At 35.3% G+C, this 26106-nt stretch overlaps 1 protein-coding gene and 2 long non-coding RNA genes across 3 annotated transcripts; 1 reads left to right on the top strand and 2 right to left on the bottom strand.

Annotated features, from left to right (window-relative positions):
• The first annotated feature begins 708 nt into the window (after positions 1 to 708).
• On the top strand, positions 709 to 25962 carry wgn (wengen). The gene is made up of 4 exons (XM_970134.4): positions 709 to 1060; positions 16826 to 17303; positions 24623 to 24766; positions 25046 to 25962. The coding sequence occupies exons 1-4, from the start codon at positions 1037 to 1039 to the stop codon at positions 25135 to 25137; spliced, it is 738 nt and encodes a 245-aa protein (XP_975227.1). The 5' UTR covers positions 709 to 1036; the 3' UTR covers positions 25138 to 25962.
• LOC107397811 (uncharacterized) lies at positions 3440 to 11767 on the bottom strand. The gene is made up of 2 exons (XR_010335311.1): positions 10911 to 11767; positions 3440 to 5711 (listed from the first exon to the last, which is right to left on the bottom strand). It is a non-coding gene; the product is annotated as an uncharacterized LOC107397811 (long non-coding RNA).
• On the bottom strand, positions 16745 to 20680 carry LOC135267060 (uncharacterized). The gene is made up of 2 exons (XR_010335312.1): positions 19983 to 20680; positions 16745 to 19922 (listed from the first exon to the last, which is right to left on the bottom strand). It is a non-coding gene; the product is annotated as an uncharacterized LOC135267060 (long non-coding RNA).
• Positions 25963 to 26106: the final 144 nt, after the last annotated feature.

Below are 26106 nucleotides of genomic sequence, written 5' to 3'. Positions count from 1 at the left end.
TACAATTTGCATTGAATTTTTTATTAACTTTTCACCTATATTTAGTTTTGAACCCACGAGTTGTGGGTTGTCACTGATTTCTGATGAATAAAATTAGAATTGTAACTTACTTATTTATTGGCTGTAGGATATTCTGATTTTATTAAAGCAAATTTGCTGTTCCATTTCAAAGCCGACTGAACATGAAATATTTAAGCCGTAAAATCCGAGATAATTGAGACAATGAAGAGAGAGAACAATCAATTATTGTTACAAAGAAAGCTGAATATTTTTTAACAATGTACGTTCATTTGAATACAAGAAAGAGTCTTGTAGGTAGTTAATTGAAAACGACACTGACATTCTTTCGTTCTTTTCGTAAAACCTTCAGTCATATTGCTTATCAGCCTGGGACAGGCATCATAAAGTAGAGCAAATCAGTGTTATTGCTTAATCCCCTTTCTGCAGTCTTTGATTTTTCATCCCTGTCATACTCTGAGCCGAAGAATTTCGTAATTAAAGAGCGAATCCAAAGTTGTGCGTTTGGTATTCAGCTCGGTGACGGCATCTGTGAAAGTTGACAAAACTTCCAAATATGTTTATAAAAGAAAGCAGGCTTCCAATAAAAATTAATCAGTGAGTAGGGTCGCAGCCCCTACCCCCACTAGGACTTGGTTCTTCAGCACCGTTGGAAGCTTTCTTCAGTTGTTAGAAGTGCGTGTAACGACCGCTACGCTTCCAAAATTGTGCCGACCACGCATTAATCATGTCCGAAAAATCGATGTTGGTTGCAATGGCTAAGTGCAGGATGTTGTGTTCTTAAGTCAATTTTTGTGTAAACAACAAATTACATTTTCGCGTCGACTCGGCTACTCACGAACTCGGAGCTAATTTTGAAATAAAGCCCGCTATACTGAAGTTGCGATTCACAGAAGTACGCACGACGTCAAGTGGAAAAGACGCGCGCTCCTGAGTAATAATATGTGGCGTCGAAGTGTGCGAGTTTTTGTTAGTTTGTTAATTTACATGAGATAAATTATTTGAGTGGAGCGCACGTATGGAGGTTCGAAAGAGTTTCAAGGTAAGGAAAAATCGGGGTTTAAATTCGGGCTCTAAATCACGATTAATGGCGCGTTGTTATGCCCAAAGACCATAAAAATCCTAGGCTAATTCCCACCGAATAAACGAAACTCCCCAGTTTTCAAGCTTCATTTGATTATTCCAACTTTTTTGTTTGTTTGCCGGCCAATAATATAAATAAGATAATGGGGCTTATTACTCGTTTAAATCTCGAGATTGTTCAAGCTACTCAATAAATTAAAGAAACAAGACCACATGGCCCCATTACGACGACTTACAGGTCAAGTGCCTCAAAGAGCGTCCCTTATTTAGGGTAATTTTTCACGCATCCAAAACTAATTAAATCTGTACAACTTATAAATAACACACCGTGCCAAGGTATATTACACGCTACAACACCGTACCATAGCTAATAGCCCTCCTACTTATCACAAAATAATTCCTTGAATTAATTAACTAGCTCCCCTGGCAGCTCGCGAAGTCGATCTTATGTTTGAAATATTGGCTTCAAATGACTTCTAAAACATCTCGAGAAGTTGCTTTATTGCGAAGATATGGTGCAAATGAGCCATCATAATTTATTAAGAGAGAAAAATCGCCTACTTGGAAATCAAGTTTCAATTTAATCATTTGAAGTTAACTATACTGCAGTTAAAAATAAGCGGCCTTGTGGTAGTACATAATGTACTGTGATTTAGAGACGTAATGACAAAAACAAGTATTAGAAGGTCACAAGTCGTGGTATATAATGAAAATAGTGTTTGATGAATTTTAAAATGGTCTAAAAAATATGCAAATGAACGGTATAATAATGGCAATAATTGATTGAAAAATTTTAATTGAGTGTAAATTTCTGTTTATCTAATGGTGCAATTGAGTTATGCCATAAATTATAATCTAGGTTATTGTTATTTACATCTCTCAAATATATTTTTTTATACAATATTAATTGGAAAGTAATTACTGACAATTAAAATTATTGGTTTTAAGTAATTGATTTCTTCTATCTATAATTTACTTCGTGATTCAATAAATTATTGCATCATTTTTGAAATATTTTCTTTCTTTAATAAGTAGTTTCCAAAGTATATTTGTACATTTTTTACTGTAATAATAACACCTAAACCTAATAATCATGAACAAGAAAAGTTTGTTAATTTCTAATTAAGTATACTATACGTTTACGGTCTTCATTTTGACTGTAGCCACCTCATTTCCAGTATCACAGATCAACTTGGTTTAATTAAAGAAAATATAATTTTGATACGAGTAGTGAAATAGATAAATTACATATCTACTTAAAAATCCCACTTTTTTAACGATTTGAAACTCGAAAGCTAACCCCCAAAGTACAAATAATACATAAATACACTTATTCACATTTTTTTTTATTCTACATAATACTGCTTATAGAATTTTGCATTAAATAACGAAAAAGATGCACATTTCGGAGATATATTATTTCAAAAATTGAATTTTAAATCGGGAATTTTATTTGCTATTATAAAACATTAAGCAACCTCTAATAAAAAAATACCTATTTAAAAAATGATAATAATTTAATTATAAGACATTTTTTATTATTACTTATTAATAAACGATTCAAATGTATATTTTCTTGAAGCAGTGAAGGGACATAGAATGGATACACTAAAATATATGGGTAATCTTCGATAATACCTAAAACATTAGCCATACAAAAGGTCATGATGATTTATTTTACTTGGTCACACTTTTTATTACAATTCTGACGTTGAATGTAATTTAACGCTTCTCTCCGGAATTTACAGGTTACATACAATATGCCCGACTCCTTTTTAAAATTTTATAGCATTTTTATTAGTATATTCAAACCTAAAATATGTTTACCGAGGCCCTTAGGCATCTTTGGGCTTCTATATTTTTTTATTATTTATTTAAAAAACATATTGAACTCATAATTCGTTGACACTATAACTGTGCGAAGGCTTACAAATTTAACTTTGTGTTGAAAGGACCTTAATGTAATTTCACGCCCGAATGCCACAGATGTCGAGCGTTGCCAATGCTTTAAAAAAGTGTTAATATTTGCGCCAATAAATTTGTGCTTCATGCTTGATTTTTATCTTGCACAAACCTGGTTGTTGCACCCTGCGCCGAAGAGAAAGTGATTTATTACTTGACAAAAGCCAAGTTGGTCAAAAATTGTGAAATTTCAACGGCAAAACATGGGTTTCTTTTTGTTATTACCTTGTGGTGAACATTTTTGTGCTCTACATTGCGTTTATGAATTATGTATCAAGTGCTCCAAATCTTGTTCGCGACAACTGACTCATTATTTGCATTCTTATTGCTTGTTACTCTGTGATGGTCCGGTGATGGGAAAGAGAAACTCCAGTACTTTACTTCTAACTACTACTATAATTTATTAAAACTTGGAATTTGGAATTGACATTAGGTCGTATAGTAACAACTAACTTATTCTGACTGCCCTATAACATAAAAATGATTTCTTATATATAGAGGGATGAAAGGCGATAAGCGGAAGAATGTACAAATAAAAGTGGACTCGAGATAGTAAAGTAATTAGGTACAAAGTTGAACATGCCGGATGTAGATGATACAAATTAAATTTAAGACGTTTGCTAATGATAATGAAAGATGTTTACTAATGATAATGATAATTATAACGTTAAAGGGATATTTATAATGGGTACATTACACCTCCCTCCGTAAAAGAAAATTAAGAATACGATTTATCGGTTCTTAATTTTGGTAGTGATGACGATGTATTTGGCGCAACCGGACTTATATCTACTGCTGATGAATGAGATTCTGAATGTGAGCCTGCTGAACTATCATATTTTACATTATAAGATGGAGCTGATGATGATTTTTTACATAGATTAAATATCGAGTGATTTGAGTGACGTTTCTTACAATATTTGGACAGCGAATATAATGAGAATATTATGAAAATTACGAAAATCAAAAGAAAAATATGATTAGTATAACTAGTATCCTGGAAGAAAGTTAAATCTTTATTTAATAATAATTCGTCTGTTGATTTGGCAATATCTTGTAATTTATGGCTTGCTTCTTTTAATGTGTCGATGTGAAGATTAGTAGGTGTTATAGGTAATAGATTTAAAGAAAAATTTTTTGTTTTAGTTAAATTAATGCAACAATCGTCATTTAATTTTAACTGAGGTACAACAGCATTGTGTGTACTATTACGAATTGTTTTATCGGTTAAGAAAGTTGCGGAACTTGTGTATAATTTACAATTTGAGTTAATTTTTAAAACTCCAGTATTTTCTAAGAAAAGGGTTATGTGTGACATTTGAAAGCAATTTAAGGCGATATCAGTTCTTTTGGGTAAAATATAAATCCATGTATTCGGTTTATCCAATTTATGCCAAATTTCTAAGCGAGAGGTTATAATTCTTATGTTGCAATTTATTGGGATATTGAGAGGAGATTTTAAAAGTTCGGTTTCACATATAGGTCTAGAATTTGTATAGTAGAAAGGTTCCGAAGTTACACAAATAAAAGTTGATTCATCTAAATTTTGACAATTAGTTAACTCATTTAAACCTAAATACAAATTATGGTTTTCGGAGATTGCTAGATAATTGAATGACGGTAAAATAAATTTATAATAAGAGGTTGAGTTGTCTAAAACCGGTAATGGAATTAATTTATAAAGATTAAATTGATTTCGATTTACAAGAGGTATTGATAGAACATAGCCAATTCTGTTGTCGGTGAAGAAACATTTGATTGTGAGTAATTCTAAATATTTGTGTGCATTTTCGCGGTTAACTGGTAAAGGATACGTAGATGAACTAGGTAAATGTGGAATTGTTTTACTCAATTCTTCGATCAATTGAAATGGTGTTATGACATAAGGGTGTAAAATGTTTGATCTAGAAAGTAAAATCGTGTCCATAACGGTCGTTATTTCGTTTTGTAATGTTGTAATAACTAGATTTAATAAAGAAAAGTGTTCGTCTAAATTTTGTTTTAATTCTAATGCAAGATACCTATTGTTTATTTTACGGGAATAGTTACTTATTTGTATAAGATTTTCTTCAAAAATTTTGGAGTTCTTATTCAAATCTGTGATGGTATTGTTAAAGTTCGCTATTGTCGAATTTACTACCATTATTTGTTGTTTTAAAAGTTTGCCTAAATTATATTCGTTTTTGTTTATCTGATTTATAATTCCATTATAATATTTAGCATCTGCTTCATCAAGTGTACCAAAAGCAGTTTTTAGAGCATCGCCAACGATATTTAACCAAGCGCGTTTAGTTCTCTTATTATTAATAAGATTTTTGAGATCTACTTCTGATTTATGCAAATAAGGTACTATATGTTTTAATAGTTTTAACGATGATTGACATAACGCCATTAATGAATGTTGATTACTTTGGCAAAGATGCAAAGTTTGATTATAAGCATGATCAATGAACGATAACTTATCTTCTAATGAACTTATATCGAGGTAGGATACTATTTGCCAATGTGTCTCTTGAAATTTCACATTATTTATGTGTTCAAAATATATACCAGAGAAATGGTTAATCGGTGTTACGGTGTACTGTTGTTGATCGGTGATTTGTGCGTATTCAAGTGTTGCTAATAAGCTGATAGACAGAATGAGTTGCCTGGAATAATAAAGGAAAATTAGTGATAAAAATTGATAAGTAAAAATAGTATAAAAATGCCTTAAATATAAGCAAGTTTTAATTTATTACTATGAACTTTATGTTTTTTATTTTTAATCAAAATAGTGTAATTTACTGGTGAATTAATTTCTGTAATTTCATAAGGACCTGAATAATTTGGAGAAAGTTTCCTTGACCTATTTAATTTTGATTGTTCGTTTAATAGGAATACTTTGTCACCAATTTTAAAATTTTGGTTTTGACAGTTCTTATCATAATATTTTTTAGATTGTTCTTTTGAATCTAAGATGTGCTTTCTCGCAATTTCGTGAGATTTTTGCAGTTTTAAAGTTAAGTTATCCATGTAGTCATCGTAAGTGTACTTAAATTCAGGAGATTTTGTTATGCTTGTAGGCAAATTTGCTTTAGTTCCGAAAATTAATTCAAAAGGTGTATATTTGGTTGAAGTATGAACTGTTGTGTTGTAGGAAAACATTGCAAAATCTAACCATTCATCCCAGTCTGTTTGGTTTTCTCTAATGTAGTGTTTTAAATAATCAGCTAAAGTGTGATGACTTCTTTCCAATGCACCATTAGATTGGGGATGGTATGCCGTACAGTTTATCTGTTTAATTTTAAACAGTTTTGCAATTTGTTTTAATAAATTTGAGGTAAAATTTTTTCCTTGATCAGTTACAATTGTTGAAGGTATACCGTGTTTGCAAATAAAGTCGTGAACTAATTTTTTAGCAATTGTTCCTGCTTCATGATTTGGAATTGCATAAGCTTGAGAATATTTAGAAAGATCATCCTGCAATGTCAAAATAAATTTATTACCATTTTCTGATAACGTTAGCGGTCCTACTATGTCCAAAAATATGCGTTCAAAAGGAGTTTCACTTGTTGTTGTAATCACCATTGGTTCTTTACTTTTCTTTCGAACCAATTTATTTTTTTGACATGACTCACACGTTTTTATAAAATTCTTGATATCAGATTTCATTCGTGGCCATTTATAATATTGTTTGATTCGATTATAGGTTCTATGAAAGCCCGAATGTCCAGCACAAGGATTTGAATGATATTCCGTTAAAATCTTCTTAATTTCTTCTTGAGTGTTCGGAATTACGATTTCATTTGAAAGTATGTAAATTTTAATGTTAGTTTTTCTAAAAATGTATCTTATCATTGAACGAATTTTGTGAAAATGGAGTTTATCAAAGGAAGAGTTTAATTTAGGTAAGCTTATGGATTTTACGTTATCAGCAATTAATCGGTTTTTTAATTTTTGTAAAATATTAAACAAATCTTCGTATGATATAGATTCCCAATAATGTTCTTTTGTTATCATATAGTAAATATTTTTGTTATTTGCTGAATTTATTGGTATTTTGATTACTTCGTTGACGTTTAAAGTTTCTGTTTGTAACATTTGATAGCTGTTAGTAAATTTCTCTTTTATTTGTATTTGGACTAATTCCTTACATTCGAGATCCTTTGAAATGCATAAACAGATGTTATCGGTTGAGTCGATAATATTACCATTAACTTCTTCAATATTATCATTGGTGATAAGAGTTGTTCTTATTTTTTTTAAGAAATTCGCATATGATTCATCGTCGTCCTCAGTTCGGAAATGATTGACACACAGATTATCTAGAGGAATTCGGCTGAGGGCATCTGCATTTTTATTTAATTTACCTGGTTTATAGAGAATTTCGTAATCATACTCCTCTAATGCTAGTCGCCAACGTATTAATCTAGAACCCGGATCTTTCACATTAAATAACCACGTTAATGGACGATGATCAGTTATGATTTTAAATTTTCTACCATATAGGTACGGTCGAAAATGTTTTACACTCCAAACAATAGCAAGAAGTTCTTTTTCCGTCGTTGAATAGTTTGATTCGGCCCTATTCAAAGTTCTACTAGCGTAAGCTATTGGTAAATCATTAGGAGGTTCACCTTGCGACAAAACTGACCCGATAGCAAAATTACTTGCGTCCGTTGTCAAATAAAATGTTTGTGTAAAATCTGGATACTGCAATAAAGGTTCATTGGTTAATATTGATTTTAAATTTTCAAATGCGCGTTGTTGTTCACTAGTCCAAATAAATTCTGCGTTTTTTCTTAATAATTTGGTTAACGGTTGTGTTAAAAAAGAAAAATTTGGAATAAACCTTCTGTAATATCCGATTAATCCAAGGAATGTTTTGACATGCTTTTGTGATTTTAGAATAGGATACTCTGAAATAGCTTTAACTTTATTGGGATCAGGTTTAACACCTTGATCAGTGATTTTATGTCCTAAATACATTACTTCGTGACGTAGAAATTCGCATTTGTTTGGTTGAATTTTTAAATTGTGTTCTGATAGTCTTTGAAATACCTCTCTTAATTTTTTATTATGATTTTCTAAAGTATCTGCATGAATTACTATGTCATCTAAATAAACAAAACAACGGTTATTTTGAATTCCAGATAAAACATTATTCATTAATCGTTGAAATGTCGCTGGTGCATTTTTTAATCCAAACGGCATACGATTAAATTGATAGTGACCTGTGTGAGTAGAAAAAGCAGTTTTAGGAGCATCTTCTGTAGACATTTTTATCTGATGAAAACCTGATGTTAGATCTATTGTTGAAAAATATTTTGAATGTCCTAACTGGTCCAAAATTTCAGAGATATTAGGAAGCGGATATGAGTCACCGACAGTTATATCATTGAGCTTACGATAATCGACAACTATTCGCCATTTTTTCATTCCGGAAGAGTCTGATTTTTTAGGTACAACCCATATAGGAGAATTCCATGGTGAATTAGATGGTTCGATAATATTTTCATCGAGCATTTGATTAATTTGCTTATTGACTTCTTCTTTATGAACTTCTGGAAATCGGTATGTTTTAGCGTTAATTGGTACTTTCGATGATGTAGGAATATTATGCGCGATTGTATCTGTAAATGTTAGTTTGTCACCATCGATATAAAAGATATGATTAAATTCATGACAAATTTGTAGTAAAGATTGTTTTTCTTCTGAATTTAGATGATCAGTTCGTAATAAATTTGAAATTTTTTCTAAACGTTCTGATTTGAAATTATTATCAGAGGTACTCGTACGTAATGAGGAAATATTCGCACTATTTTCACTATAATCGATTGGATCTAATGTGACTTCGATATTTTTAATATTAACGATTTTTTCGGTAGTGTTTAAAATTGAGGTTATTATGTTGCTATCTTTGTCAACCTTTACAAAACTTGGACAGAGATAAACACCTTCAAGTATATCAATATTTGGACAAATGCCTTCTTTTATTTCTCCGTTTATGGCTTTAATTTTTACAATTGTTTCTGTTCTAGGAGCTAGTTGAAATTTTACATTTGAATCAGTTTGATTGTTTTTTATTTTATTTGAAGAAAATTTTTCATTGTAAGCAGGAATGTTCTGACTTAATGGAGGATTAGAATTAGATTGTGAAAATTTTGATTTGTAATCGCGTTGAATTTGCGCACGTATGGGATATTCTAAATGGAATATATCTAGATGTTTATCATTTATAAATAGTTTATCATTTTGATAATCAATTAGGCAGTTGAACGATTTTAAAAAGTCGTTACCTAAAAGACCGTCGAAAGGAATCGGGAAATTATCGGGAACTGCATGAAAAATATGTGTAAATTTCTGATTGCCGATATAGAAATCTAAATAAGTATAGCACAATGTTTTCGTATGCTGAGTCACGTTTATATCAATACCCTTCAGAGTGATAAGATTGTCTTCATAACAATGAGTTTGACCTTTAAGATGAGAAATTTTTACAAGCGAAATGTCAGCACCGGTATCTAAAAGGAATTTACCTGGATGATTTTTTAATTGAGCAATATTTAATGGAATATAACTTGTTACAGCAGCAATGTTTAATGTTGCAATTCGGCGGAAATTTGGTGGGCAGTCCTCGAGTTCTCCGCCAACGTCGAAGAGCCCGGGCAGTTTAAATTACTGCCGTTTGAATTTTGTAGGGACTGTGATGAAGATCTAATGCGGGAATTATTATTTTGTTCCTTTCGCGACTGGTTATATTATAATTTACGACACTCGTTAATTAAATGACCATTGTTCTTGCAGTAATTACAGAATTTTCTTTGAAAATCATTGTTAGATCTTGGCTGGATTTTAGAGGAAGAATTATTATTATGGAAATTGTTACGATTAAATTTTGAGGAATTACTGGTACTTGGAGAATTGATATGTGTGTGATTCTGAATTCGGTGAACATTATTAAAATTTTTGTTCTGGTTGTGTTGTTGATTTTTGTTCCGACAATTAAATGAATTATGACCCGATTTGTTACAATAATTACAAAATCTACTTGACGAATTATTATTTACGTTTTGATATTTATGAATTTCGTATTTGGATTTAAGTTCCTGTTCCTCGTTAATCGCGATCGAGATTGCTTTTTCTAATGTATCCGGTTTTTGAGCTTTAACTAAAATTGACAAATCTTTATTTAATCCCGTGATAAAAACGTTCAAAGCTTCATTTTGCAGTAAATCAATGTTTCCGTTGCGTACTTCTTCGGTTAAATTGTCACTTAACGAATTTATTAATTTTACGTAGCATGTTTCTACACGATTTGAAAAAGAAACGACACTTTCATTGTGATTTTGCCGACAGGAATTTAACTCCAATTGCCATTGACCAACTGTACGTTTATCTGAATACAAATCTAGTAAATGTTTCTTTAATTGTTTCCAATTTGTAAATTCTCTATTACGTGTTAAAGTTCTCGCGTTATGCGTTAATTTGGTTTTAATAATTGAAAGTAAAAGTGGTTGATTTGCAACTCCAACAAGATTATGAGCTTGATCACAATTATCTATAAATTCGAACAACATTGATTTGGTTCCATCAAACTTAATTAACATTTTTTCTGCTAACTCTAGTGAAATCGACATGTTGGTGAGATTTAAGTTAGGGTTAATTAAATTACTAGATGATTGAATACTTAAATTATTGAGGCTACTTTGATCCGAATTGGGCGTAACGGAATCAATCGTGTTAGTTTCTTCTGAACCGATTGAATGTGGATTAGACGCGGTAGCTCCTTCTAAATTCGTCGTAGCTTCCTTTTTGTGTTTTGACATAGATCTCGTTGTTGGCATCAAACAAATAAATTCACTTACACAAGGGAAGATAACTGCTGGAATCCCATTATGTTACACTGGACCACACGATTTTCGAAAACCTTCACGTCTGGGGTTGAATATCGCCGTTTGTCACCTATGGTAGCGACGATGCAGCAGGTAGCACGAATACACGAACCTTGAAGACCTGGATGTTGCACCACTGGATGATGGACGATAGCCCAAATCGAAGTTTCCCAAACTTGCTGATTGAAATTTCAAATTGAATTTGAAATAAATTTTCCAACCGCACTATTACTATCCCACTTCTGACACCAATTTTGTGATGGTCCGGTGATGGGAAAGAGAAACTCCAGTACTTTACTTCTAACTACTACTATAATTTATTAAAACTTGGAATTTGGAATTGACATTAGGTCGTATAGTAACAACTAACTTATTCTGACTGCCCTATAACATAAAAATGATTTCTTATATATAGAGGGATGAAAGGCGATAAGCGGAAGAATGTACAAATAAAAGTGGACTCGAGATAGTAAAGTAATTAGGTACAAAGTTGAACATGCCGGATGTAGATGATACAAATTAAATTTAAGACGTTTGCTAATGATAATGAAAGATGTTTACTAATGATAATGATAATTATAACGTTAAAGGGATATTTATAATGGGTACATTACAACTCAGAAATAGCGTATCTAATAAAAATAGTTATGCCATGTTTGGAGTTGTACACGTGCACATTTAATTCCAGATTCAGACAGATTGCAAGCGAACAATGAGAAACGTTGGATTTTTGCGATTTTTATCGTTCCGACAGGGGTTTTATTTACATATTTCGGATTTTGTTCCTTGGGGAAAACTCCATGCAAACAAATTAAGATTATCGAGTTGTGAAAATTTACTCAATCAAGCTGCCCGACAACTTGATAAATCATTCTTTTATTCTCCCGGATTTGCATAGATTATCACACTTCTTTAATATTCAAGCGCGCACTAACCTGTCCTTCATCCCGATTTTTCATTGAAGATTTCCATTTTCGGTTTAATTAGCATTCATTATATACACTTGTACGGACATCTCATACTTGATTTAACAAATCCAATGGAAGCTTTCTTTCGCTTGTCGAGCTCCCTTTGTCGAATAAAACTCGAGGAATATATCTATATTAAAATCGCCATTGATTTCCCGATAGCATCAATGTGTGCAATAAGACACAGAAACGCCGGGAGCTACAGCCACTTGCCTTATTGAATTACATCAGTATGCGAAGGAAAATTTCACAAAAGAAATGGGACGTGTTGAAGGGAATTCTCCTTGGGGAAAATTCAATTCCGACCCAAACTAATTAGCAACTTGTATGGGGTCATTAATTACCCAAAAATGCCTTTTTCCGGAATAGGTGCAACTCGTGGCGGGAAATTATGCCATCCGCGCGACTCAACCGCAGAGCTTTAATTAAGCTTTATAACACCATGTCTTAGTAAAGCTTTGTTAGCACAGGGCCTCCACTTTAGCCCCATTCGAGAAATTTATGTTACGGTTATTGATTAAAGCCGTAATTAAACGCTATGATCAAGTTACAATATTCTTTTTAATTTTCGCGGCAGTGATGTATAGGAAGCGTGGGAAATCACTACGGCGGATGTTGGCACTTGAGAGGATTTTTGAGGAGTTCGGTCTTAAATTCCGAAAGTTGGGAATTAATTGGTGTAATTATTGCCAAGTTTCATTAATTATCCAAGTTCTATTGACTTCGAGGAGCCGTTTTTACTTTTTCCTATAAAACGTCCTAAACGGTCGCTATTAATCATCGTGACTTTGTTGATGATTTATCTTTATGGCCTTTGAAAACGGCAAGCGCTAACTCATTAAATTATCGAAAATGATGTTGATTGGAGTTTTCTTGTCCTGTGGGGTGAAGCAACTCGCTCGATAACAACGCTAATTGCCGCAATGTCTGGCTCTGAGGATGTTGTTAAGGTTTCCGGTGCACATCTTTTCTTTAATTCAAAACACCGTGTAATTATGAACATTCCTAGCCTTAAAGCCGGCATTTTTCGACCGACTCTTACAATTTTGGCATTTTTGTCCGACATTTGCTTCCACTTTGGCACGATCGCAAGCAATGGAAGCTTCCACACGGGGGGCTGCCGGGCTTAAAACATTCCAAACAATTTCGTCGTCTGCCCTTGCCTGTCAGTTTATAGATAGCGAATTGCGATACACGTGTTGAATAATAAACCGCGAGCGAATCTCAAATTGGGCCAAGTGGATAATAGGTGTCAAAAGACATTGTGGTTTGATTTTATCGCTTGTTGTTTTTTCTTCGGGATGGAAGGCAGGCAGGAAAGGAAGGAGCGACCGTTGCCTGCTGACGGTATTATGGTAACCATATGTCAAAAGCACCACGGCCTACAACAACCTCAGCTAATGCAAACAGCATGACTTGACGCTTCAAAGAACACCACAGATTTTAAAGAACGATGCGACGTCTGCCCTCTGTTTATTTTCGACGTTTTACGCGACTATTACTGTTGTTTTATGCTATAGATAATCTCGAGGTGCTATTTGCGGACATTTCGCGAGATTTTACTGAGGCAGAAGGCACCCACGCATGCCAAACCCGAACCCTGCCGTGACACTCCCCCGGTTATAAATAATGGCTGACCGTTAACATTCAATAAAAAGGCGCATTTTACTCACTATATCTTAGGAAATGCTCTGCTCGTAAATACACCCGCCGCGCGGCTTTAAACTCAAATTGGAAGTATTTACATTTTTTGAAAAAAGATCGCTCACAATCGTAAAATAGAGGGTTTGGAAGTAACGGCGTATTTCAATTAGTTTCGTGTTAAGCAAGTGATTGATACTGCGTATATCAAAGACTAAAAGTACCATGTTTCTGGCAACGTATTACAAGCACTTTAGTAGAAATGGTTTCCATTTTTTAACACAGTTACTTACGTAGAATGAGTTATAACTTAGAGGATAAAAGAGGGACTGTGTTTAAAGCAGGAACACTTAATTATTTACAACACTTCCACATAAGGGTGCAATAATTACGGTAATTTTACGTATCATCAAATAAAAATCTAAAAAACTGAACTAAATTGTAGTAGTGAAAAAACTGTATGGTCTACGTGTTGAAATATTTATTACTTGTAATTTGTAAGAAAATTAATCAAAATTATAAACGAATCACCACACTCGTGTTTTTCTTGTAGTTAATAATTAGCACATATTTTTTATTCAAATGTTTATAAATCTCAAATTTCGGAAATTTTTGAAGTGAATTCACTTCAGCGCTAATTTTATTAACTTACGTATGTTTTAGTGGCTTGCTCATTGGTCGTAAATTCAAAATGACAGTAAAATCTGCTACCCTCAGTTGGAATAGTTAGTTTATTGCGGACGGCTGAAACTAGCTGAGCTTTAACCATCTGGAGAGAAAGCTTCTGTTTGGGATTTTTATGGGTGGTGTCCATAAACAAGAGTCAATAATCATTGTTGTAAATAGTTCTTTAGCTTACCGTAAATTACATACAAGACACAAATTTGAGTATTATTCGACGGTGTATTATACCCTGGAAGAAATAAAAACGGTCCGTAGGTGTTTTTATTAGTTTAGCTTTTAAATGAGTGCGCCCTCGGAGCAGCAAAGCGACTTTCATCTGTCGGTATCTTTGAAGAATTTTAATTTTAGAATAATTTTCGTGTTTGGTCGATTTGTGATTGCTAGTACGTTGCCGTTCGAAAATTATTAATAAATTGATATTTGTGACGTGAGTCGAAGTCGTCGACCTCGCAAAATTCGTGCGATTTGTCGCACCGTTTTGCAAAATGAATGATAATCGGCCGGTGTTAAGTCTCAAAATAATGAATGTTTTCGTGTCATTCAGCCGTCTGTTCTTGCTGTGTATAAATTAGTGCATGTTTCTCTATTGTCATCCATTAAACATCTGGGAGTGTTGCCAGTCTTGAGTAAATGTGGCACTAATGATGATTTCCGACAAAAATTTCAGCGTTTAATACCAGACAATTGGTTTCAAATTGGCCGTGTCTTACGAAAATACACAAAATGGGTTAAATATTTAGGTAACCTTAATGCAAAGAGGTCAGTTTGGCATAAACAGTTTTTAATTCTATTTTGATACAATTATAACATTTTGATTCGCGGAAATGATTACTTAAGTCTGGAGGTATAAATAGAACAATTTCGCGAGATTTATGTTTGTGAAACATCCGGGATAGCTCAATTGAACAATACCCAGCACCTGTCCAGACAGACAACGGTAATTTACCTACCCCTTAAGGTAGCTTCTGCAAGCTCAGGAAGTCATAAATAATAAAATGGAACTTTTTTATTATGGATGGTTATATGAAAATAATATCAGCTGTGCAATGAAAGCTTTCCTGGAATTTTACGACCCAGACAGAATATGTTTATGATTAGAGGGCTATTTTTAATTTTTTTATTACAAATCAAACATTGTAGTTGGAAATATTATTATAGGTGCTATTATTATCCCAGGACGGGGCAAAAAACGGCCTTGTACGACTTTTTCAAATATTTTGTGCCTCCGGCAAGGGTTTCGAGTTTCGGGCTACATCAGACCCTATCGGTAAAACTTCAACAGCACTCGAGATAACAAAGTTTTACCCTGATTTCCAGTAACAGGGAGCGCGATTAAGTATAAATAAACTGACTGCTAGCATTTTAAACAAGTTTAATGCACCGGTTGGCTTCTCAGGTTTGAAAATTAACGACAGGGAAATATGTTTATGATAACAATTTTGCGCCAGATGGGCATTCCTGAACGCTAAATGTATTGGCAGTGCTTTGAGGAAATCGTACATTGTAACGACACATTTAGTCCTTTTGTGCACACATTTAACCAGTTATTTTTAAAAGGATTCTACGAAGAACAGTTTTTGGACAAAGACTCCTAAATTAGGATCTCCATGATCTGCTCATTTTTTATTCTTTTCTCTTTTGGATACCGCGGCTTGATTTTCCGCTGATTAAACCTTTATTTAACAATTTAATTAAATTTCTTTTCCACTCGGATTGAACGTAATGCAGCATAATACCGAACGCTTGATTATCGCCGAATTAAAAACTGGAAATGCCATCGTTATTTGTTATTTTTGCCGTGTTTGTCTCGCGGTTTCCATTCGTCGAAATGGCTTTTCCAGTAAGTAAATCTCCGATGTGATGATTACAGCCTTGGAAGAAAAAGGAAATAAGAAGTAAAGCTTGTCCATTTTCATGTAAATTTATTATAAACAGAATAAAATTTTCATTTCGCCGCAATCATTTCCATAATAATAGTTTGGCGGTATCGTAACAAGATTGGGAACTTTCAGCAAATGTAACGTGAAATGTAGATAAGCACGTTAGTGTCCGAGGGAATTTTTAAAGCGTTTCCGGTACGTTAACGCCGCTCCTAACGTATCCCTCAAGTCCAATCGGACGAACTGATGAAACAAACTTTTTCCGCAAGAAAAAACGATGATATAATAGAAAACTCAGTCCGCTAAACCGTGACGATCGCGTCCAGTTCACGGCTTCGGCCAATAATTGATCAACTTTTTCACGAAATGGGACTCTAGCATGCTGTAATCATCTGCACCTTGTCAGAAAATAATTATCCGTGAAATCTTCCTGAAAAATAACGATGCAAGTTTAAATGAATAGCGCGACCTCGTTAACCGACAAAAAGCTCCTCGCTTTGTACGGGGTGGACAATAGCTCAGGGACGTTATTTAATAAGAACAAATCGTAAAAACTCGCGTAAATATTTCCAGGACGGAGCTCACAGACTGTGATGAGTCGTTGACAACTCCAAATTAAAAAAACTGCACTGTATACAAATGAACCGCCGTCTTTATTTATTCAGTTAAAGCAGTTATTTAGAGACAATTATCAATGAATACTATCTGATTCCAGGTGATGGTGTCAGGGTATGGTTCCTTGTTGGTGATCTCAAGCTTGGTGTGCATGAGTACGGCGTCGATTTGCGTCAGCAGACAATACTTCAACTCGAGATTAGCGTCATGTGTGAATTGTACAGAGTGCGTGGAAGGTGATATTGTCGTTCGTCCGTGCGAATTCCACCGCGATACTCTCTGTCGCCCCATCAAAGAGCTGCTCAAGTCCATCCAGCCGAGCAACCCCCACAGACACAAACACGTCCACAGAGGCAGACATCCAGGTCATGAAGGCACCAACAATCGCTCTGATGGAGACTTGGAAATCACCAGCACGGAGACACCGTTTTCCAGCGCCGAGACGCTCGTCTGGGATTGGCAAGCCATCGCCCTCAGCTCAGCGGTCTTCGCTTGCTTTCTGTTTTTTCTAGCCATCACGCTGTACTCGCTGCACCAGGCCAAGCAGTGGAGGCGGCTCAAGGATACGTTCGACGCCGGTAAGTCACTTGTACTGCCGGGTTTTATGCAAATACTAATTCCATGACGAGCTGTACGAGAAATTACACCACACCGTCATTATTTAATTAGACGGTCATTTATTACGTTTTTATGGCTCGTTTCTTCTCGCGTGTTATTAAAAAACCTACATGTACACATGCTGGGCTGGCTTGAAATTGTAATCTACAAGACGTAATCTGCAAGCCTACATAAATGTCAATTTCAGTTCGTGCCATGATTGATGGTACCCATATTAACGGTACTTTTAACGGTCAAGCACTTTTTACTATCGCGAAATATACCAGCAGCCGCCAAAAGATAACACCATTAGGTCCAAGCCTCTATACTTGATTTTTTTGAGTTTATTAAATAAAAGGAAGAAAATACGTAACTCCCATTAGTAGCTGGATGAGGTGAATTATCGGCTATTCAGACTTCAATTTAAGCCATTCTCTAAGTCAGATTGACTACATAGTGAAATAATTTGATCTCATGTAGTTCTGTTAATTTAGTTAGTTGTTAGCATGCGATTTCAGTCGTTGAAAAATATTTTTGCAATTTTGAATCGCGTGGATTTGTTCAATTTGGGGCGCAAGATGCGATTTTGTAATAAAGTGGAAGGCCATCCGGGCAATATCCAAGTCGGAAATCGCAGCATCTGACGGAAACGACAAGAGGGCCCGTATCGCGGCCCTTGAGGGCGCCGATGGCCGCTGATTAAACCCCGCCGAGCGCTTTGGGCGCCCGAATTGGGCATAGAAGTAAATAATTTGATCGTTTTATCCGAATCGAAGTCATCCATTTCGAGATTACAATTTAAAATTGCACGAAGGCAAAGGTGAATATTTACGTGCGCGTCGGATTTATTTAAAGACTAGTCGGTGTATGTTTTTATTTGGGTAAAAGCAGCAGCTTTTACCTCTTTGAAGTCATTTTCTCGATCCACTCGAGGTGAATGATTTACGGGCCCGGTTAAATTTACCCCGTTTTTTGTAAAATTCGGCGGGAAAATTGAATTTGAATTAATCAGGAGTGGGACGGGTGATGTTTATTACAGAGCCGCCAAGCCCAGCTGATTTACGAGCCTAATACCGGGTGAAGATTTAATAATGAGGCGCGATAAATTACTTTAATATGATGAAGACGCTCGGGAGCATTTTCCAATTGTGAGCGGCGTGATGGACGTCTCAGTTTCAGATTTACGACTGGTTGTTATTAAAACTGCTCGATAAAATCGGTCGGAATGTTCACATTGCAGACAGCTACACAAATAGGAGCGAAATATGCCTTTGTTGGAACTGTTGGAAATAGAACAGTCGTGTCGAAAATCGCGACGTTACATGACGAATGATGATAAACCCGAAATGATAAATATAGTGAAACATAATATTTCACGAGATCAGGGTCGCAGGTGCAGCCTCGGGCCCAAAAAAATATTTTTTATGCTCATTTGTTCAAGACTGTAAATTTTCGTCGTGGTTGTATTGCTTGTTGCACTCCGGATTTAGAGACGCTCCAGCCTTGCCAAATTGTCAAGATCCTCACTTGGCAATGTCACATTACTATTTTCGGGGACGCGTCTGACTATTTTTTAAATCTCAATCAGCGACGATCAATCGACTAACATACAAACACCACTAAGCCCCTGTATCAATTACAGACATCTGTTTTACATTAAGTGCGATGACATTAACCATTATATTAATTGCCACTAATTACAAGTCGAAGATTGCATTTACATTCTCTCGATGTTGTAATTAATTCAAAACACTGCACAGATGTGGTTTGTTTGTGGTTTTAACATGCGATTTGCTCAGGTGGTCGACGAACATCACATCGGTTTGAGAGCCAACCTTTCATTACTTTGAACTAAACAGCTACATTTACATCACAAATCCATTAATTTGTTTGCAACATCGAACTGTAATCTGTAAACAAGCCATGCTTCAGCGTCCAAAACAATTACAATCATTCACTCAAGAGCAAAAAGCTCGTATTTATTACATTAAGTCATGTTGCTAGGATGAAGCAACAAGTCCAAACTATAACACCTCCATTGTCATTATCCTCTTTCAAACGAAAACTTTAATAAAAATTAATCGCAGCGAATAATGGATTTATTACAAGCCGCGGTTTTCAACAAGATTATTGTCAGTGCGGTGCTTTATGGAAATTTAATTCGAGTCATACGAGCAAGCATGAGAAACAACTAGGTCTTTATTTAGGCATAAAAATCCGAAATGTTGCTGCGAAAAAAATTGTTTGGCCTCGAGAGCCTTCTGAATTCGGCACCATTGCTGGTGTTGCGACACTGACGGCGAGAGAATACAAAAAACTCGTTATATCCCTTATCCTCTGGAAGGCCTCCAACAAAGCGTTGAAATTAAACAAACCAATCCGTTGATTGATTATGATAAACTGTTGTTTCGCTGAAAATTAGGGTCACAACAAGGCGCGTCCGTGGTGATTTATTCGATTGCGGGGGTGAATTGTGGGCTAGCTTTCAGTCGGCAAATCAGCAAAGTGAATTAAAGATACCTAGAGAACAGCACGATCGCAAGAAGTGCTTCCGATTAGAATAATCGAAATTCTGGGCACGGATATCCACGGCCTCGCCGCTACGGAAGTGACGTACGCTCATCTCGAACACTATTGTTTTACCTGTGTGTCTTACCTACCTGTTTGTTCAATACTAGCGCTCGTAAATTGTCAATTGGAAAAATTTCGTTGCATATCTGATCCTTTTTTGTATGTCGGACATGCATATTCAAGTGTTTCGGAATCAACATTCACTTCATATTTCGTCATGTTTTCTGCGTGCAAATGCGGACAGCTCGTATGTAAAATTACAAATGAGGGATTCGAAAAGTCGACAAAGACAAGAAAATGGGTCTTTGCCAACGGACCCAAAGCGTGCAGTTTTAATGCTCATGAAAAATAAAGCTCGGTGAGGGCAGCTTATGAAATCGCCATCGTCGTTCAACTTTGACTCGGCTAAATATAAACATGCCAATTTTAAACGCCCCCAATTTCACACACCCACGGCGATAATTGCATATCAGTTCCGGGCCGTGTAAATCCGATATTGTGTAAATAGAAAACACAAAATTTCGGGCATCCAATTCAAATAAGCTTGTCGGCAAAGAATGTTTGAAATAAATCATATCCAGTTTACTTAATATTTCAACATCCGTGTTGTCACTGTCTCTCATTCCTCCGCCAGATTTTTCAGACAATAGTATTCCCTAGAAACAAACAACGAAACGAAATCTAAATTTAAATTACTCGAGCATAATAATTGTACATGGTGCAGAAACGGGTTTGTTTAAATTATGAAAATTCTCGCTGCTTTTACTACCCTTTGTCTGCATCTGGCTGAGTTTTTTCAACTTGTTGCTGTATGCACCATTGAGGACTAGCTGATTTTCGGAAGTTCGGGCCATGAACACGTACTTTGATAGTTTTTGCATACCTGATGGACGGTTATCACCAGGCCGACTCTATCCGGGATCCGAATGGACATTGAATGACAATTAATTTATATTTAGGAAGTGCATACAACACATCTGAGCCCACCGTATTAACAGTTCATACAAATGAAAAATCCAGCTGTTGACACAAACTGTCCACAAAAATGTGCTCCATTTGCATGGTTGCGAAAGTATTAATGTAGAGTACAAGCAAAACTATTTGCAAACAATAACAAACATGAAGCGACACATTTGTTTTAAAAACCTTGCAAAACAACATGCTGTTTGTTTTTGCAAAAGAAATCAGTCATCCTTTTCATCATACTTTTAGGAAGTTTGTGGTGCGTTGTAAATAAGATATTTTTTGAAAACTAATTAATAAATAATTCAAATTGGCGTTAGGCCAGCAGTAAAAATATAATTTTGTGAAATTAATGAAATGTGCGGTGGCAGCAAAACCTGTCGTGTCTAAAACTTCGAATCAAAATTTTGTTCAAGGAGAGAACATCAAGATGCAATTTTTTATTATGAGTATGACCATACATAACAAGTAATATTCGCAGTGAATTTCAAGTCAATAGAATACAAATTGCTCACAGAATATTATTTTATAGCGGGGATCCCTTCGAAAGTTTATGATGGTTTTAATGGTGTGGGAAGTAACGTTTTTCCAAATTTAAATCAGATAAGTAGTTTGGTGGCAATAAAACCCGAGATGTTTTTGGTAGGTCTGTATGGCATACAAATGTCTATTAAACTACCCATTAGAGTCCATACATAACCCGTTAATGATAATTGATCGATAGAGTGGAATACTTGTGCGTGGAGCGTATTTAAAAATGCAGCCCTCGTTTATTAAGAGCGGAAAATAAGCAGATTATTGTGAATGTGGTTAAGTTAAGTGAATAAAGATTGCGGAGAGCAACAACTTAGAACTCGGTTCTAAATCGAGTTTTATTACAGAAAGGGAAATAAACTTTTTTCGACTCTATAAATCAAAAACTCCATTATGTTGCTCATAACCCAGAAAGCGCGACAGATCTGCACCTGTGGGGACAAATCAACGCAATGGCACCATATTGGGCAAACTCGGCCATGGAAGCAATTGGAGATAACATTCCCATATATTGACATACATTAATAATTATGGCTCTCGTAATGTGTGTCATTGATAACCACATTAACCGATGTCTCCTCTGGATAAAGCGACCATTGAGGATTATCTTCCTGTGTTTACGTAAAGTCCACAACTTGCACCATGTGCATTACGCATGTTGATCGACAGCGCTTTCCTCGCGTGTTCTGCATCTTGTATACAAAAGAAATGGCATAAGAACAACCATTTCCGTTTTATGATTTTATTACACGTGTGAAGTTCTTGTAAACAATTAGCGTTCACAGCTGGCCCTTTAATCCGAAAGGATAACGACCTATTATCGAAAGTGTCGACATCCGCCACGTCGAAAAATTCAAACTCCAGAAATTGTGGCCACGACCACCAGACTATGGAAAAATAATGGTGAAATTGTTTACAGTATCGGGCCAAAATCGCGCTAATTATAGCACATTGATGTCTCGGGGTCTTTTAAAAATGTTTCGACGGAACCATTGTTTAAATTCCAAACGTGTATCGACACTGCATATTTCTGCCTAATACCTAAACTGCATTATAATGGCGCTTGAATTTGCCACGTGATTCAGACTAAGTACAACGGTATTTTTCGGAGCGGTTGTCGCTTTCAAATATAAAAATAAATTGGCTTTTGTTATCAGCAGCAAGAAAAATACGGCTCATAAATTAAAAATATTTTGGAGCACCAGCGAATTTGTATATTTGCCAGTCGACTTCACACAAAAAACGAACAGTTATTTGGTTATTTCACATGAGATAGCAAATTGTGGTATAAAGAAAATGACAGTTATTTTGTTATTTATACAAATTGTTGGATAAAATTGACAACCGTTATGTATTGTTACCACAATTGTACGGTTTAATCAGCGGGAAATTTAAATTAACTGCAGAGGACAGGCTTGGAATAATAAATTGGGGAGATGTGGATCAGGTTTAGTGGTATCATAATTACTGGAAGAGTTTAATAGGCGATCTAATTTTATTTGGCTATATAACTTAGCTCGGAGACACCCAGCTTATAAATTTAATAAGTATTTTTATCCCTATTTATTTGTTTCTATTTCAGTGCCAATTTCGTGAGGCATCTCACGGTTCTGGAATTACGATCTGATAAGTTCGCCGGAAGCGGAAGATGTCGCTTCCTTATATTGACTCTTGAGGTGGACTAAACTGTTATAACATTTTGACAATTTCACAAAGCTGTGCTTATTTTTAGACATGATTAATTGCCTTTTAGCTTGGAAACAGCAAAATAAATGTTTAAAATTTTAAGTGACTATAAATCGATATTACTTTAAAAATAGCTGGATAATTCCCGGATATTTAACTCCGCCGTATTAATAATGACCGATTAAACGTTGATTACTCAATTCACAAAATCCATTCGTCAAGTGGACGATTTCCGGGCGTTAATTTAAAAATACTATCCACTTGAAAAAATACGTTTAAATTTATTTTTTAATCGAGACTTCTTGCCGACACTGATGGATTACCGCATGTGTCAGGTAAACTTAATGTATGCTTTTCTCGAACTTACGTTGGAATTTTCAAAGCTTTTTATGTATTATATTTCCGGTGTGAAAATAGAGCTTTAGATCCCAACTTGTTGCACACACTTTTCAATTTTTAACGTAAACGCCAGCCAACGACGTGCTGATCGAACAGGATACAGAAAATGATCGATTTCGGGGAAACGTTGACGGAAGTTAGTTCCTGGAAAAAGAAACTTTGTTGCCAGTTGTTTCATTTTTGTGCTGGCTAATATTTGGAAGTAATCTAAGAGACCCCACCCTTATTTTTAGCCTGGTAGACGTGCTAGAATTTCAGTTTTTTAAGGCGCATCTGCGTCAATGGGCTTGAAAAATTGTTTTTTGCACATGTAGAGTTTGTTGATTAATGATTTAAAAAGCGCTCCCTTCTTTTATAATTACCGTAGGTATTATTAGACAGAACGACTGTTGAAAGGATTTTTCCATGGGTTACCTTTGCTACTACACGGGTTATTTCTGCACACGTGTATATTTTCGTATTAGAATCGGTAAATGGAGTAACTCGCATATTATTGTTTACGGTTGGAAGCGGGCCAACCACAATATGGTAAATCGTTACAACCTATAGATTGCTCGTGGAAAATTGCTTGAATTAAGAAAATTTAGGCGAAGTTGTGCGCAATTTATGAAACTGCTGAAATTTCAGAGGAAGGAGTGTAAACTGTGAAAACCACGTTCACGGAAATCTAAAGTCAACAATTGTATTTTCGAGAATTAGGAACTATCGGCCTGAAGCACCATTTTTCATTTCAATTATGAAATTGATTTTTCACTGCGCCACAAATTGGCACAAGTTAATAATCACTTGTGAAAGTAGTTTTTGAAAGAGTTAACTTTCAGATTTTCAGTGTTCCAACTCGAATTGTCACGAACTTAAAAAACAATCCAAGCTGTGGAGTTGGTGTGAGAGCCCTTTTTTGCAAAGTATTATCTAACCGATCTAAATTAAAAATTTAGACGCAGGTGGGAAAGTGTGTTTTGTGAAAACAATGTATTTTTTAAAAACAACAGCTCGTCCGTGCGTTGTAGCTTTTCCGCGTCGTTTTCGCCTGAACTACACATCTGAATAAACTGATAAATAATTGTCTCATGAATAAGGGATGAGTGGTTCTGGTTTTAAAGTGAAAAATATTGAAGTTGTTTGTAAATTCGCATTTCTCTTGCAGATGTGGAGGAGCTTTCGGCGAAGCTGAGTTTAATGGCAGCGTCGTCTAGCGAAAAGGGTGAAATTCTAGAGCCTCGGATAGGCCCAATCACCGACGGAAACTACCTCAATAACAGATGTGTTTATTTAGAACAACTGCTCAACGGTAAGATTCCAGATAATGAACACATGTAGCCATTAAACGTAATCCGAGCAAGTCGAAGCACGCGACATACGCGCATTTATTAGCTCACTTTCGAGCGAGATTTTCAATCGGGCCGCGATATTAACGGACCTATTTCCGACGCGTTAGTCGAATTAAATTGGGATTCCTGAATCTAATTGAGGCGAGCCCGAAACCTGACAGGAAGTCTGAATGTGTCGCAAAGAGTGCTACTAGCCGAGTTATTTTGGAATGAGTGATGTTGAATATTTCCTGTTACAGTGCGGAAGGACACCAAGATTGGATCTGAGAAAGGAGGCAACGTATATATCGAAGAAACAAGCGCTTCTCCAGCCACCAGCGGAAAGACATAGTAAACAAGGGGTGGCCCCGGCCGGATCCCATGCACATGCCGGCCTGCACAGGACCGGACCGACGCCGGTTTGCGGACCATGAAACCAATCGGTGACTGTGTTTATTTCTACGTTAAATAGTCCCGCAGCTATTTGTTTGTGTAGATATCGAAACGCTATTTATTAAAATTAATTTCTGTAAAATATTGCCAATAAAATGCTATTTATTTTAATTAGATTTAGTTAAAATTAGACTTCTTGGCATCAGATGTAAATAAATCAAAGTAAAAAGTCTAGACCGAAGTATGAATGAACTCTTGGCATAAGGATTAGATATACCTACTACTCCGCATCTAAAAATATGGACACGGATCGGGCATCTGGATATTTATATTTACTTCGATAATTCGTCAAATTTCGGGAAATTCGTATCGCTTGCACGTGGAATGTTACACGCTAACGAACACGGGCAGGTGTGTCTAAAGAACTGAAACCAATTTCCGGTCCTTGACAATTACTTCCTTCCTGTATCAAACTGTTAACGTAAAAATATTTTCTTTTAATTAGAAGGCAGTTCCATATTTTTATTTTACTCGTAATAAGAGGCATCAAATGTCTGATTTTAGTATTACTAATTACGAAGTACCTTTGTTTATATTATAAATATTTAGTATAGGGACGGTAGTACAAACGATTTATTTTCTCTGTTTATTGATGTAGATATGTTGTAGTCTTAGCAGTACAAATCCGTTTCCTTTACGATGCTTTTGTATAGATTATTTATTGTAATCTTGGACAATGTTGTCATCAGTTAATGTGTAAGTGTAAGTAAAGTCGTCACAAATATTATTTTCTTTTATTTCCACCCGATCATTAAAGCAATTAAAAATCGCTCAGGTGAGCGCGGAGGTTACTGACTTTTCTTTCCAGCTACTGTGGCCACTGTCACACAATTATTAATGGCTTCCGGATTAATATTTCACAAGAAAT

The sequence above is a fragment of the Tribolium castaneum genome, chromosome 9, assembly GCF_031307605.1.
Source record: "Tribolium castaneum strain GA2 chromosome 9, icTriCast1.1, whole genome shotgun sequence".
In the NCBI taxonomy this organism is placed as follows: domain Eukaryota; kingdom Metazoa; phylum Arthropoda; class Insecta; order Coleoptera; family Tenebrionidae; genus Tribolium; species Tribolium castaneum.
This window is presented reverse-complemented; position numbering and strand designations above follow the sequence as displayed.

Coding starts and splice junctions, on each gene's coding strand:
- wgn (XM_970134.4), top strand. CDS start 1,037: ATGGAGGTTCGAAAGAGTTTCAAG. Junction 1,061..16,825: donor AGGTTCGAAAGAGTTTCAAG/GTAAGGAAAAAT, acceptor ATCTGATTCCAG/GTGATGGTGTCAGGGTATGG. Junction 24,767..25,045: donor TTTAGAACAACTGCTCAACG/GTAAGATTCCAG, acceptor TTCCTGTTACAG/TGCGGAAGGACACCAAGATT.